At 34.2% G+C, this 17,476-nt stretch overlaps 1 protein-coding gene across 2 annotated transcripts in view; it reads right to left on the minus strand.

The window, feature by feature from the left end:
* Nucleotides 1-16,930, minus strand: part of GRIN2A (glutamate ionotropic receptor NMDA type subunit 2A) — a 208,204-nt gene extending 191,274 nt beyond the window's left edge. For both annotated transcript variants that reach the window (XM_074196374.1, XM_074196373.1), the window contains exon 1: nucleotides 16,337-16,930. In XM_074196374.1, coding sequence (XP_074052475.1) covers nucleotides 16,337-16,923 — 587 coding nt within the window. In that variant the 5' untranslated portion in view covers nucleotides 16,924-16,930. The remainder of the gene's footprint in view (nucleotides 1-16,336) is intronic.
* Between the last annotated feature and the right edge of the window lie 546 nt (nucleotides 16,931-17,476).

Here is a 17,476-nt window from a genome sequence, read left to right on the forward strand (position 1 = left end):
AATTTTGATTACACTAAATTAAAAGACTTTTATACAAACAAAACTACTATAACCAAGATCAAAAGAAATGTAGTAAATTGGGAAACAATTTTTACAACTATATTTCTGACAAAGGACTCACTTCTACAAGGGCAATTTACAGATGAAGAAGTTAAAGCTATCCATAGTCATATGAAAAATAGCTCTAAATCATTACTGATTAGAGATGTGTAAATTAAAGCATCTCTGAGGTACCATCTCACACCTATCAGACTGGCCAACATGACCAGAAAGGACAATGTTCAACGTTGGAAGGATGTGAGGAATCTGGGACCCTAATACATTGTTGGTGGAGCTGTGAACTCATTCAACCTTTCTGGAGAGTAATTTGGAATTATACCCAATGGGCAATAAAATGTGCATATCTATATTCAGGTCTATATCCTGAAGGGATCATGAAAAAGGATAAAAAAACATCGCTAGTATAAAAATATTCATAGCAGCCCTGTTTGTGGTATCAAAGAATTGGAAATTGAGTGAATGTCCATCAATTGGGGAATGGCTGAACAAATTGTAGTATATGTATATTATGGAACCCTATTGTTCTATTAGAAACCAAGAAGGATGGGATTTCAGAGAATCCTGGAAAGAATTACATGAACTGATGCTGAGTGAGATGAACAGAACCAGAAGAACATTACACACCCTAATAGCAACATTGGGGTGATGATCAACCTTAATGGACATGCCCATTCCATCAATGCAATAATCAAGGACAATTTTAGAGTACCTGCAATGGAGAATACCATCTGAATCCAGAAACTGTGGAGTTTAAACAAAGACCAAAGTTTATTGCCTTCTATTTTTTAAAACAAGTGTCTTATGTACTACATAATTTTGCTATCTCTAATATTTTATTTTCTCCTCAAGGATATAATTTCTCTCTCAATACATTCAATTTCCATCAATGTATAGCATGGAAACAATGTAAAGATTATCAGGCTGCCCTCTGTTGGGGGGATGGGAAGAAGGAAAAGAAGGTAGGTGAAAAATTGTAAAATTTAAAACCTTACAAAAAATGATAGGTAGAAACTATTATTGTATATAATTGGAAAACAAATAAAATATTAATTAAAAAAAAAAGAAAACTTTGGAAGTCTTCTATTTCATTGAAAATCTACCTTTATCCCCTGAAAGAATATGCTGAATTTTTCAGGGTAGCTAATTCTTTGAGGTATTCCAATGTTCTTTATCAGAATATCTTATTCCAGACCCTCCAATCCTATAATCTTGAAGCTGATAAAATTTGTCTAAATTTTTTAAGATTTTTTGCAAGGCAATGGGGTTAAGTGACTTGCCCAAGGTCACACAGCTAGACAATTAGTAAGTATCTGAGGTCAGATTTGAACTCAGGTCCTCCTGACTCCAGGGCCTGTGCTCTATTCACTCTGCCACCTAGCTGCCCCAGCAATGTGTAATTCTAATTGTTCTTCTTGGTATTTAAATTGCTTCTTTTTGCCTGTTTGCAGTATTTTCTCCTTTAGTTGAGAAATTTACAATTTGGCTATAATATTACTTGGAGTTTTTATTCTAGGGTCTCTTTTGACAGGTGTTTTGTAGAGTCTTTCAAGGACTCTTTGTCTTCTTGTTCTAGGATATTAGGGCAGTTTTCCATTATAATTTCCTGAAAGATATTTGATCAATGCTTTCAGGTAGACCAATAATTCATAAATTATCTCTTCTAGATATATTTTCTAGGTTGTTTGTTTTTCCTAAAAGTTACTTTACATTTTCTTCTACTTTTTCATTTTTTTTGTCTTGTTTGTTGAAATCTTGTTGTCTCATAGAGTCATTAGTTTCCATTTGTCTAATTCTAAATTTTAGAGTTTTATTTTCTTCAATTAGCATTTGTGTTTTCTTTTCCACTTAGTTAATTTTATTTTTAAATGAGTCTTTTTCTTTTTCCAATTGGTCAAATTTATTTTTTGATGAGTTACATTCTTTTTCCACTTGTTCATTTTTACTTTTAAAAGAGCTGATTTCTTCCATAAATTTTTTATAATTCTCCTGCATGGTTTTCATTTCTTTGTCCTATTTTTTCTTCTTCTCTTCTTTGGATTTTTAAAATTCTTTTTAAACTCTTACATGAGGTTTCTGGATTTGAGACCACTTCATAAACTCCTTTGAAATTTCACATATAAGCAGTTTGTCACCACTTTTTTCTTTTGAGATGGCATATTTATCATCCCTATCTAAACAGTAACTTTCAATCGACTAGTGCTCTTTTTTATTTTTTTGCTGAGTTCTGCTTTTGGATTACAGGGAGTATAATCCCAAGATTTGGGGGGGAGGAACTAGGATCAGGTCCCTGGCTTATTGCTTGCCAAGGTATTCCCTGTGCAACCCAGATATTACCTATGCAAAGGTTAGTTTCCTCCTTTATGGCCAGTTTTGCCTATGAAGTGATTTATTCCAACCCTGACCTATCTATTGCCCTAGTGTTCCCAGGATTTGGACTTTGTTGGTGGTTGGGAACCCTCCTTCTTAGCCTGCAGCAACATTGGCTTGCTGAGTCACAACTTGAGTTGCATTGTGGCTGAGTCTTCTATTGACTTTCTTGTTCTACCATTTACACTAGGCTATATTTCCCCTTTACCCATGAAAAAACAGACCCTTACTGAAGCTCTCCATGAAATCCTTGGTAGAGAAATTGTTTCATTCTTTTGTTGGTGGCATCTATAGTTTTAAAGTGTGTTGGCTATAACATTGCCATCTTGACTCTACCGTGGAAGTCCTCTGTCTTTTGTTTTAAAGATCCCTTGGGGGTAAATTTTTGAAACCTTGCTTGCCACATGTTCCAGTGTTCAAAAAATTGGGAGTCACCAAATTCTTTTTGTATATAACTTATATTTTATGTATTTAATTTCATTCAACAAATTATGTGTGTGCACATGTGTATATGCATGTACATGCATGTACACATGCACATGCACATGCATATACACATATACATGTGCATGTGCATGTGCACATGCACATACACATACACATACACATACATATACATATACATATACATATACATATACATATACATATACATATACATATACATATACATATACATATAAATATGTGGATTGCAGTAAAGATACTCAAGGAAATACAAGGAGGATAATAAAAAGTCCCTACCTTCAATGAGTACACTGGTGATATGGAATGAACAACAATTATCAAATAACCTTAAACATAGTAAACTATCAGAGTGAAATAAGAAGGGTACCAAGCTAGTTCAGGGGAAGTTAAATATATCAAGACAGGTCATGAATCATTTCCTGTTGGTTTAACCAGGAATGGAAAAGGTAGCAACTGAACGGGGTCTGAATTCTATGCATTGCACCATTGCAGAGGATGATGAGGGTATTTTAGATTGAAGGAGTAGTGTGAATTAAAGGCATAGAAGTGAGAAATCCTGAGGGTGTTGTGCTTTTTCTATTAAACATAACAAATCAAAACTTTTCCATTGCTGCCTAATAAAAGGGAATAAAGTTAACAATATTGATATACATAAGGTTGATTAGGCTTATGGAGAAACTGAGTCATGGTATAGGTTGATTCATATCCTGCTCTGAATACTATTAGAAAATAATAATGCTGTAAAATCTTGTGTATTTATTAAAATGATCTCTGTCTTTTTGTCTCTGTATCTGTCTTTGTCTCTGTCTTTCTTAGTCTGTCTCTCATCAGAAAATTTTCCCCATTTTGTTGTCCAACCAACCAATATATGACAGTAGATACTCTTCTTCCTTTATTTTATATTCCCTTCTGTGTTTAATACAGTGTTGTAGATTCATTAAGTCCCTAATAAATGCCAGATTTAATGAATAAATTCACAACACTAAATACAATTTTGCACTAAATTTGCGCTCTTGTGTTATGGTAATAATAGTCCAAATGCTGATACTAAAAGTCTTTTATAGTCTGAGTCTAATCTTACTCCCCAAGCTAATATTATATTCCATTCTGCCTTGAGATGCACACCATACATACCTTCTACATTTCAGTCAAACATGTCTACATGGTATTCCCTAAACTTTACCTTTCATCTCTCCCCTGTCTAATTTTGACCAAGTTGTTTTTCGTTCATGGGATACTCTCTCTCTCCTCACCTTTACTTCTGAGGACCCTTAAGTCCCTTCAAGACTCAACTCAATTGCCTTCTTCAACAAAAAATGTCTCCTAATTGATCATTCCATTCATAATATTAGGTTTCTACTATGTGACATGTAATGTGGTAAGTATGTAAAGTACGAAAATTAAATTTAAAATTGCTCTCAGAAAGCTTATATTTTATCATATGAGATAAGAATAAATAATACAAACAAAGCAAGTACAAAATATATAAAGCAAGTACAAAATATATATTTTTGCCCCCATTTGCCTATTTGCCTCATTTCCTCATCTATAAAATCAACTAGAGAAGGGAGTGGTCAACACTATTTTTTCCAAGAAAACCCCAAATGGAATAACAAAGTGCTGGGCATGACTGAATAACAACAAAAACAAACAGTCAATATCTAGACACTGGAAATAGGAAAAGGAGGAGAAATGAGCATGAGAAAAAGAGACAGGTTTCAGAAAGCCGTTCATGTCATCTAGAGTTCTCACCTAAAAAGAAAGGTCATACTTCACCTCTCAAATGAAGAGATAACTACTTGGGGGTATCTTCATTATATATTAGAGATCATGCCAGAAATCAAAACATCAAGGGAAGTAGCCAAAGATCTTGGAAATAAATAAGTACTTGGGCACCTGATATCCCTATTCATCTCCAAGAGTTTCCTGCAAAGTAATTATAATGTATACTTTGCAGCTGCCTTTTAGTTCAAATGATTCCTTTATCCAATTGTTGATATTAGGATTTGGTTTGATTTGATTTTTTTTGCATAAACAGTAATGTTTCCCAGAGTTGTGTTGAAATCAGAGAATTTCTTACAATTCCTTGTCTAATTATAAATACCCTATACAGTTTTCAAGGCTTAACTCAAGCCTTGCATCTTCAATGAAGTCTTCTTATACTATTCTAGCTTATAATTCTCACTCTTTTTAAATTCATATACTTATTACCAATACCATCCATTTGACATTATCTTTTGTCCAAAATTAATTATCAAATCATTATTTAATGTTTCTTGTGTGCCAGGTTTATTTACTTAACTCAACTAGATTATAAGTTTTTGTTTAGAATTTTTTGCAAGGCATATGGGGTTAAGTGGCTTGCCCAAGGCCACACAGCTAGGTAATTATTAAGTGTCTGAGGCCAGATTTGAACTCAGGTACTCCTGACTCCAGGGCTGGTGCTCTATCCACTGTGCCACCTAGCTGCCTTCAACTAGATTATAAGTTATTAAAGAGCAGAGATCATGTTTTATATTTCTTTGTATTTCCAAGAATATTTGAGATATTGCCTTGAATATAGGGTCAAGGAACATTTTTGATTGTTAATTCTAGATGGCATTAGGGAATAACTATACTCTGTGATAATGGAGAATAGAAGGGCCTAGTGTGCTATGGGACATGGAGCTACAAAGAGTTGAACTTAACTCAATAATAGCAACAACACTATTTTGTGAAAACTTCTAAATATCTAATTATATTGGGCATCTAGGTGTTGTAATGGATGGAATATCAAGTCTACAGTCAGGAAGACTCATCTTTTGAGTTCAAATTTAGCCTCAGACACTAACAAGTTGTATGACCCTAGGTAAGGCAATTAACCTTCTTTGCCTCAGTTACTCTTCTGTGAAATGAGTTGGAGAAGAAAATGCCAATTAAAACACAAATGGGGTCACAGAGTTGGACATGACTGAAAAACAAAAGTAATTATTTAATGTTAGAAAAAGGGACTTCTTTCTCAATGATATCTTTGAAACCATGGGTTTTAATAACACAGGATCATTAATATGAGACTGAAAGAATATCATTTGGTATAAATGGTAAAATCTATTCATTTGACAGGTAAAGATACCAGGACCCAGGGTATTTACAATAGTTGCTTAAGGTTTTATGGGTTGTAAGGGGCAGATCCCAGGTCCTCTGACTCTAAAACAAGTTCTCATTGCATTATAACCATACTCTAAACAGCAAACCACCACCAAATGAATTCTTTATTAAATACTTACTCTATGCAAAATTTAGAGCACAGGATAATAAAACAAAGCACAATTTATCCTCAAGGGATTTATATTCCATTGAAGTAATTCTCCAATCCACATAGGAAATTGAAGGAATACTCTCAATAATCTCAATGAATATTCTGTCTTTATATGAGAACACATGGTAGTTTACTGATATATACTAACTAGGCCTCTTATTCCTTGAGATTATAGTATCAAAAATGAAATCTTTTATGTGTTCATTCCCAGGGGAAAACAGATCAAAGACCTGCAAAGATATAAACAGGTTCAAGAAGTTAGTCTCATTGGTTTCTGTTGCATCATACTTGGATAGTAATTATGCCTAGGCAATGATCTCAAAATATTTGAACTGGTCTGTCACCTAGAATTCAAGTCAAGTCACCTTTGAGTCCTTCAAGTTTCCTAGTTTGGGGATGTTGTAATTTGTTGAACTATTCATTCAATAATTGGGAGTGATTGACTTGCATTGCTTGGTTGGCATATGGTCTTTTTGATCAAAATCCAAAAGAGGGAGGGCTCTGTTCCAGCAGAACAGAAATAAATTAAAGCAATCCTGAAGTAAAGTTGCTTCTTCACTTAACCCAAGATGACTTGCCTCTCTCAGGTCTGTGACACCAAAGGAATGCTAGAGACATGTTGCACAGTCCTTACTCCCTCCCTACCCACCGCCATACACATCCTCAGGATGCCCTCGAAGCACATGCACCCTGAGGGCTTCTGACCAGGTTGATTGCCAGGTGGTTCTGTCTTAGTTCTGCCCTTCAGTCATAAAGCTGGGGACCACATTATATAAATTCCTAATGTGAGACTGCACTAGTTCTTCTAATGTCCTAGATGCCCAACATCCTCTTGGGGTCCTTCTGCCATTATCAGCCATGTTTGTCAAGCAAATTGAGATTCTACAGATAAATATTTGCAAAGAGTTATCACATTTACCCAGGAGTATTTTTACTGGTTCCAACAAACTGAGAACTGAACCAAGTAAGCTTTAAAAAAAAAAAAAACTGACACGCTTCAAATAAAAAATCAACAATGATAAGTTATCAAATAAGAACAAGCCAATCAAATTTAACTCAGCCTTCTAAAAGGCAAGCAACGCAGCTACTTTTTTCTATGACCTTCTGTTGAAAACAGAACCTGAAAGAGTTTCAGGATGGTATTGATATGACTTTTAAAATACATTTTATCTGATAATTTTCTCCATATACTTCCTTTCATGTCAGGAGAAGATTCTAGCTTAGATCTAGGATTTTAAAATGATTGGTTTAGATGCTATCTAGTCCAATAATCTCCTTCTATAAGAGAATACAGAGGCCCAGAAAAAATTACATGACTGTGATTCAAACCATAGCACTTTGATTACAAATCTAATATTCTTTGCGCACAAAACTGCAACCTAAAGAAACAAAAATGTAATTCATCATGGAATTGAGATCCAGTTAGATCTATGATGATGTTAAGAAAAGTAAGCAGAATGAAAAAAACTGAGTGTGTGTGTTTGGGGGGTTGTGTGTGTGTGTGTGTGTGTGTGTGTGTGTGTGTGTGTGTGTATCAGAGAGAGAGAGAGAGAGAGAGAGAGAGAGAGAGAGAGAGAGGAATGCAAATAGAACAAGAATATAAACAAAACAAGCAAGCTTATTTAACCATAATAATAAAGTTTGATCCTGAAGAAGACATAAGAAAATGTACCTTCCAGTTGTTTGTTTTCTTTATTCAGAGGTAAGGACTATGAATGTAGAACACAGTGTTTAATGTTAGAGTTGGCTGATTTGTTGGATAAGTATGCTCAACTGCTTTCTCCCTTCTCCCTCACTTTTTTATTGTTTGTTAGGAGGTTGACTCCAAGAGTAGGGGAGGAAAGAAAGAAATATAGGGGTATATGCATGTAAGGTGATATAAACCCATAAAATACCAACATTTTTTAAAATAGAAAAACATTTTTCTTAAAGTCACTAAAGGATAACTTTCTTCCATTAGGAGACTCACATTTTCTCCAAGAATGAAGAACTTTTAAGAGGGGTTATTTCTGTTTATTTGTTCCCCATCTTGTACCTAGATCTCTATTTAGTGATGGAATATTAAATACCTCCTTTAAGCCTAAGAAAATTCTTCTAGCTATTTTTTTTAATTTTCTAAGCCTGAAGTTTTGAATGAAGAGAATTTTGGTCTGGGAAGAACCTTACAATTTTTTTTCTATAATTTCCACCATCTGGTAACTTCATCTTTGGCAGACAAGCATTACTTATATGGAAACTTAGAGAAAAAAGCTACCTGTCAAGAATGAATAACATGTAATAACTACTCAGGTTTATAGTTTGTCCTGTAGAAATTAGTTCAACTCCAACTGCTTAAAATTGCATTAAAACTTTTGGGACACCCTATATAATACTTTAAAATTTATATAGGCCTTTCTTCACAAGAACCCCTTATGCAAGTATAGAATCTCAATTTTATAGATAAGAAAAGGGACATTTTAACCTTTCTCCTGTTCTAAAACTTCAGATTAAAAGTAAGCATTTAAGAAGATAATAATAACAAGATAATTATTCAAAAAACTTCAATTCAATGAATGGAGAGAAAGATCGGAATCAGGAAGACCTATCCATTGAGACATATGCTGTCTGTATGACTGTGGGGATAGATAGTCCTTTAATCACCCAAAGTCTCAAAGAATAGGACCTAACCGGCATTGGGTAAAAGGAATTTACACAATAGCAGTTCCTTTTAAACAAAGAAATCATAAATTCAGATAAAAATGAGTTTGTGTGTGTATGTGTGTGTTTGTATGTGTATGAGTATGTCTGTGCATGTCTACATGTATTGATGCTGTGGAAAAATGATGTTCTTAAAGTTAGGATAAATGAGTTCAAATTTTATCTCAGGTAAAAATTATCTCAGGTACTACTTGTGTGACCATAGGAAAGTAATGTCACTTTTTTGGACTATCAAGTTAGAGTTGGGACGTGATCAAAAAAGAAAGAAAGAAAAAAAGGAAGGAAGGAAGGAAGGAAGGAAGGAAGGAAGGAAGGAAGGAAGGAAGGAAGGAAGCAAGGAAGCAAGGAAGCAAAGGTGCTAACATTTTTATATTTAATATATGCTGGAAACTATACTAAGGGATTTACAGCTAACTCATTTGAGTCTCACAATAACTCTGAGAGATAAGTTCTATTAATAACTTTATTTTACAGTAGAGGAAATTGAGGCAGTTGGAGATTAGGTAACTTGCCCAAGATCACACAACCATTAGATGTCGAAGTAGTGTTCCTATAGTACAAGTATATTAACCTGGTTTTGAACTGAGAACTTCTTGACTCCAAGTCCAAGACCCTATCTATCCACTGTTCCAGTTCGCTGTCACTATTGATGTCTTATTGTTGCTAAGGAAAGCTCACAGATCCTTGAAGTAGTGTCATTATCATCAACACTATCGTCATCACTATCATACAATGACAACTATAGGAACATTACTTAATGATGTTTATGGTAAAGAATGAGCAATCTGGAATAGATATACATGGTAAAACTATATGCACAAAAGTGAAGAAAATGAGAAAAACCTTAAAAAACCTTCTTAGGCTTTTCTTTTTTCTTATTTTCAAGTGTCCAATTATTTATTTTTAATAGAATTTTATTTCTTTACCAATTACATGTAAAGATAGTTTTCAACATTCATTTATAAGATTTTAAGTTCCAAATTTTTCCTTCCTTTGCCCCCCTAAGATGCCATCTGATATAGATTATATATGTACAGTCATATAAAACATATTTCCACATTTGTCATGTTGCAAAAGAAGAATCTAAACAAAAAAGAAAAAAACACAAAAAAGAAAAGACAAAAACAAAGAACTGAAAATAGTATGTTTCTATCTACATTCAGACTCCATTAGTTCTTCCTTTGGAAGTGGTTACCAATTTCTATCATGAGTTTTTTTGGAATTGTCTTAGATCAACTGTATTGCTAAGAAGAGCTAACTCTATCATAGTTGATCACACAATATTGCTATTACTGTATACAATGTTCTCTTGGTTATGCTCATTTCACCCAACATCAATTTATATGCATCTTTCAAGATTTTTCTGAAATCTGCCTACTAATCATTTCTTACAGAACAATTGATAAGCATCCCCTCAATTTCCAATTCTTTGCCACCACAAAAAGAATTTCAATAAATATTTTTGCACAAATTGGTCCTTTTCCTTTTTTTAAACATCTTGCTGGGATGCAAACTTAATAGTGGCATTATTGATTCAAAGAGTATGCATATTTTTATAGCCTTTTGAGTAGTTTCCAATTGCTCTTCAAGAATGGTTGAATCAGTTAATAACTTCACCAGTAACACGTTAGTGTTCCAATTTTTCTTCATCTTCCTTAACATCCATAATTTTCCTTTTTTGTCAGATTAGTCAATCTGATACATGTGAGATGGTACCTCAGAATTGTTTTAATTTGAATTTCTCTAATCAATAGTGATTTAAAGTATTTTTTATGATTCTAGTGAGCTTCAATTATTTTATTTGAAAACTTTTTTCATATCCTTTGTCCATTTATCAACTAGGAAATTATGTATATTTTTATAGATTTGATTCTGTCCTCTAGATTTTTGAGAAATAAGGCCTTTATCAGAAACACTACCTAAAAATTGTTAGCCAGCTTTCTATTTTCCTTCTAATCTTCATTGCATTGGTTTGTTTTTTTTTAATTTAATATAAACAAAATTATCCATTTTATATTTCATAGTATTCTCTTTCTTTTGTTTGGTCATAAATTCTTCCCTTCTTCATCTGACAGGTATATTATTCCTTGCTCTCCTAATTTGTTTATGGTATTACCCATTATATCTAAATTATGTACTCATTTGAACCTAATCTTGGTAGAGGGTGTAAGATATTGGTCTATGTCTAGTTTTGCCATTCTATTTTCTAGGCTTTTAAATTATTATCCCAGTTGTTGGTATTTTGGGATTTATCAAACAACAGATTACTACTAATACTATATTAATATGTCTTATCTATTTAATGTAATCCCCTGATCTATCACTTTATTTCACAGTCATTACCAAATAGTTTTCCCCCTTTGTTTTGTTTTGTTTTGTTTTGTTTTGTTTTTGTAGGCAATAGGGTTATGATATGCCCAAGGTCACACAGCTAGTATCAAATGTTTGAGGTCAAATTTGAACTCAGGTCCTCCTTACTCCAGGACCAGTGCTCCACCCACTGTGCCACCTACTTGCCCATGTATCAAATAGTTTTGATGACTACTGTTTTATAATATAGCTTAGATCTGGTACAGCTAGGCCACTTTCCTTTGCATTTTAGTTTCACTAATTTCTTTGGTTTTCTTGACCTTTTGTGTTTCCAAATTAATTTTGTTACTATTTCTTCAGCTCTATAAAATAATTTTTATTATAGCACTGAATAAGTAGATTAAGGTAGAAATGTTATTTTTATTATTTTAGTTTGATCTACCCATAAGCAATTAATATTTTTTCAATTATTTAGATAAGACTCAATTTGTGTGAAAAGTATTTTGTAATTGTGTTCATGTAGTTCCCAGATTTCTCTTGTCAAGTAGACTTCCAAATATTTTCCATTGTTTCCAGTTATTTTTAAACAAAATTTATTTTTCTAACTCTTACTGCTGATCTTTGTTGGCAATAAATACAGATGCTGGTGATTTATATGGGTTTATTTTATATTCTGCAACTTTGTTAGAGTTGTTAATTATTTCAAGTAATTTTTAAATGATTCCCTAGAATCTCTTAGAATGTATACCATCATGTCATCTGCAAAGAGTAATAGTATTGCTTCCTCATTGTCTAATTCCTTTGATTTCTTTTTCTTCTCTTAATACTAAAGTTAACATTTCTAGTACAGTATTTGAACAATGGTGATGATAATGGGCAAATTTGTTTCACCCTTGATCTTATATCTTATTGGGAATGATTCTAGTTTTTCTCTATTACATATAATAGCTCCTCATGATTATATATATATATATATATTATATATATATATAATATATATATATGTGTGTGTGTGTGTGTGTGTGTGTGTGTGTGTGTGTGTGTGTGTGTATGTATATCATTTATTCCTAAGCTCCTAAGCTCTCTGGTGTTTTTAATAGGAATGAGTACTAAATTTTCTCAAAAGCTTGTTACTGATGTGATCAATTATGCTGATAGTTTTCCTTAGATTGAACCATCCCTTCCTTCCTGGTATAACTTCTCAGACTTTTTCATAAAATATTGATATACCCCAGATGTCATTCAATACTCCCTCTACTTACCTCCACTATGCCATAATCAAAGCCCTCCACACAGGGTTGAGCTGGCAGAGGAGCTTCTGTTTCAAAATATTCTATTTTCATTAATTTTCGAAATCAAAGAGAATATGTGAGACAGAGACAGGGAGATATAGACATACACACAGAGAATAAAGAACTTTCTTGACTAATAAATATATAGTGGTTTTTCTGGGTTTGGGTTAATATAATGACTAACATATGGTTATCCTGAATCTTATCTCAAATGCTTACTAGCTATAATACTGTGGATAAGTCATTTAAACCCTCAGAACCCCAATTTCCACATACAATAAAGGAACTAAGAACACCCACTTCACAAGTTTCTGTGAGGAATAAATAAAAGACTGCATGAATTTTAGATTGAAACAATGGAAAATACTCTACAGGGACAATAATTTTATTTCTATTCCTGAGTCTGTGAAATGTTTCTCTTCACTTGGATCTTCACCAAGGGCCTGTCAACTCATGAAATGAGCAAGGTTTCTGGGCAAGCTGAACAGGCTCCATCAGAGTGCAGTACTGTTATGGCAGGTAGGAGCTTCCATTCACATTAATGGAAGCTACCTATGGATATGCTCTGTGCTTTGGCGGGAGAACAGATGTTTAATATTTGCAGTAGAAAGGAGTGTGTTGCATAATATGGCTAAGCTATTTTTGAACTTCAAAAATTGCTGACTGCTTTTTTCAAAGTGCTTTTTGTAAAACTAAGAATATTCAACATCAAGAACTTAACCTCTTCCCCTTCCAATCTCTTCCTCATCTGCATTCCCCAACCCCTTTCTATTGCCAAAACTCCAGGAAAATGAACAGGACTATGGTGAGTTCATGTCCATGTCTTTACAGAGAGAATTTTAAGTTCCATTTTATCCCAGAGCAGGACATGTCATTGTAACTATTTCCTAATCCCATAAAAATACAAGAAATATCATTTCTCCATCAGTCTAGGTAATTCAATACCTTGCTTCAAACAAAGACATCAATGGACATCTTATGGAAAGGCATGGTTTCCCCTCCCAACCCAATGTCACCTCTAGAAGCCAGACTCATTTCTCTAAAAGATGACAGGTCCCTTTCATAGTCTATCACAGAACTACTTTCCTATTAGATATGAGAACTAGCACAGTGTGGTGGATAGAGAACTAGTTTGGGAGTCAGCTTGCCCTGGATTCAAATTTTATCTCAAATACTTAGTAGCTATAATACCCTAGATAAGTCACTTAACCCCTCAGAACTTCAATTTCCACATCTGTACAATATAGGAACTAAGACCACCCACCTCACAAATTTCTGTAAGGAATAAATAAAATATTGCATGGAATTTAAAAACCATACAAATGTGAACAATGATTAGCATTCTCTCAGTCTAAAAGTTTATTCTTTGAAATATAAAGTCAAAGTTTCTTTTATATTTCTTTCAGATTTTGAAACATGCCTTCTATTCCTAACATACTGAACTCCAGTTAGATAAGTCTTTGTTCATTCTTTCTGTTTCTTTCATAACCTTATCAACTTTGATCATAATCTCTCCAGACTAAAGAGTATTAATTATCACAAAATTGCAGCATCCTTCAATCCTGACCTCATCTCCATCTCTCTGCCCTTTTTGTGACTTTTCCTAGACCTTACCCAGCTTGAAATAAACAGAGAGAAAACATGGTGGAGCATTCCAATCTTAACTAGACAGAACGAATAACCATCTTCAATCTTAGGGTGCAATGCACCACTACCACTGTGTAGCCCAAGAAAAAGGGTCACCTGGCTTCAATTCATTTGCATCTCTCTATTGCATTCCAGTTATCTCCAGACTGAGTGATATTTCAATAAATGCCAACTGAGTAGACTTAGTATTGGTGCAGAGAGATGGTTTAGAACACTTGATATATTGCTTCCATTGGGACTGAAATGCCACTTACAAAATTACTGCATTCAAAAGCAGAACCTATGGAAATAATATAGCCAGATTTCATACCAGCAGGTATCTTTTAGAGAAGGAGCCAAGGGGTGGTAATTGTGGAGAAATCTGAATAGTGAGGCATTTATCACTCACTGATTCTCTCCCCACCATAAAATTATATTTCCATTGCCTGCAAATTGACTAATGTTTCCATCAAAATTGCAAATTCCCAAATATTCCAGTGGTAGGGTAAGTCTCATTATCAGCAGAAAGAACTCATTAGTTCAACTTCTCTTTGGATCTGACTGGATGTAGAAACAGTACTTCCACATGGGTATCTGTGTCAGGCCTTAATTCATCTGAACATACTTACTGAGAATTTGGAAATGAATCAGAATATAGAAAATGACAACTGGAAACAAAACATTAAGGAGGTCATCATGAAAAGAAAGGGAAAAATCAGTGAAATTTTTTAAATATATGACTTCATTTTCAGCTTGTGATTTCAAGCATGAAGAAGCATAACTCACCCTTGCCAACTCTGATATTAAGTAAGTCCATTAGGCAATATCACTAAAGGTTTAAAATTCAACAAAAGTTTGAGGATGACTTTACGACATCTGTGCTCTCCAATTTACAATGATCATGTTCTCTTAAACACAATGTGTCTGGATAAAAGGAATGAGAGGAATCACAAATTTTTCTTCTTTTAGTATGTCCAGTTTTAGCTCTTTAAACATTGTTCATTGACTGAGGTTCATGGGATCATAGGAAGTCATTGGCTCCAAGTCCCTATTTTAGAGATAAGGGAACTGAGACACAGAGAGGATGAGTCAAACAACTAGTATCGGAGGCAGGTTCCTGACTCTAACTACAGTCTAACTATAAATACTGGTTTATATCTATGAATATATTATAGCCATAGGAAAGGGGATGACTGGAATAAATATAGCCAGGTATGATTATACTATTGTACATTTTGAATCAGATCTATGATATAGTAAAAGGAAAAGCAACTATGTCAGAGGATCTGGGTTCAAATCTCACCATTGACAATGATCTGTATGACCTTAGACAAATCACTTAACTGTTTTAGGTCTCAGTTTCTTCATTTGAAAAATGAGGAGATTGGAATAAATCACCTCTAAACTTTCTAGATCTATGACTTTATGACCTGGGTTCAAGTTGAAGTTCCACTATTTATTAGTTGGGTTATCTTAGGTAAGCCCTTTTTGCTTCAGTTTTCTTATTGGTATTATGGATCCAACAATCTTGCATAAGATTATGGGTATAGGATAAGGCAATGTGATATAACTAATTAAGTATTAAATTTGCAATCTGGAAAATTGAGATTCAGACTCTGCCTCTAGGCCAGCTATATGATGGTCAAATCACTTATCCTCTCTAAGATTGTTTCCATGATTATAAAATAGGAGCAATGACAGCAATAGACTCTTTCTCACAGGATTGCTGTAAGATTCAAATGATAGGATTGTCTAAAGTGTTTTGTAATCTTTTCAGTGGTTTACAATGATTATCAAATGAAATAATTTATATAAAATACACTGTCTTTTTAAGGGACTATACTAATATGAATCATATGGTCAGAAACAATATGACTAACTTCAAATTCAAGTTCTGTGTTCAAATCCTGCCTTTGACACATGGAAACTAGCAGTGGGACCTTGGGCAAGTCATTTGTCCCCTTTCTAGAACTAAAAGTTACAGATTTGTTACCATTCTGTTACCATTCTGCAGTGGTTTAAGTAATTTGCTAACTGGAAATTAAAGCAAATCAAAACTGTATCTAAACTACTTCTTTCCCTAACTACTCTCTCCTTCTCTCTCTCTCACCTCCAAAAGTGAGTGCCAAAAGGTTTTTTACTCCTCAAAATCAACCTAAGATCTCCAAACTCATATTCCAATCAATCCATATGTCTAAATAAAAAGACATCATCTTACTTGTGTAGGGTATGCAGTGGGAGCTCAGGTTTCTCTATCTGTCCATAGCAGCTGGTCTTGGCTTCAGGAATGAATGAATACTTTTCCAGCATGGATGAGGCAGCAGTGGTGATAATTCCCAGCCCATCTCTTACTCTCTCCTCCAAACTATAGTCCCAGTCATCATAGGAGACTGAAATAAGGCCTGAAGGAAACTCTTTGGGGATGAGCTCTGTGTTGCCAGAGACCAGATTTGGAACAATCCAGAAGAAATCATAGCCTGTCAGGCCCAGGGAGCGGGCCTCACTCAGAATCAAAACGGCTTCATCCTTGGAGCAGTAAAGCAGAATGACAGAGGAGTGGATTTTCTTCAACTGAATTTGTGTCTTGGCATCCCCAAAGGAAGTATCTAGGGTTATCACATTCTGCATGTCCCAGCCAACAAAACTGTTATCTACCGTGGTCTTGATGAAGCTTATGAAGTCCCGGTAGCCAGGAAAGGTGGTAGTTACAACAGAGAAGACATGCCAGTCATAATCCTGCATGATTTTCATCATGATTGTAGCTTGCTGCTGGATGGAAGCTCCAAACTGGAAGAAGGTAGACATTGGATCCTATAATAGGGGAATAAAATGCCAAAATATAACATAAGACAAAATAGAAACCATTCCAAATGAAGAAACAAACAACTGGAAACAAGGTAGCTGTCTATTAATTGGGAAATGACTCATCCAATTGTGACATATGAATATAACAATTTATGTTTTGTTCTATCAGAAATGACAAATATCAGTAATTCAGAAAAAATATATAAAGAACTGTATGTGCTTTAAGTTGGAATCATGAAAACCTTGGCTCAAATTCCATTTGAGACACTTACTGGTTGCGTGATCCTGGGCAGGTCACCCAATCTCTCTTAGCCTCAGTTTCTTCAATTGCTAAATGCAGGTGAGGGTGAGGATGAGAATGAGTTTACAGTACTACCTATGCTCTACTACTGACAATGACCATTGTAGTTTCCAATAAGCAGTTTCTATTGAAAGGCAAAGGGAATCTTTGCTCCCATATGACTCTGACTCTAAAATCATATCTGTATCTTCTGCAACAGCAATTTCAAAACTTAAACAAAATACATTAACTTAGTTTTTAAATATATTATCT

This window comes from Macrotis lagotis, chromosome 8 (assembly GCF_037893015.1).
Source record: "Macrotis lagotis isolate mMagLag1 chromosome 8, bilby.v1.9.chrom.fasta, whole genome shotgun sequence".
Lineage (NCBI taxonomy): Eukaryota > Metazoa > Chordata > Mammalia > Peramelemorphia > Peramelidae > Macrotis > Macrotis lagotis.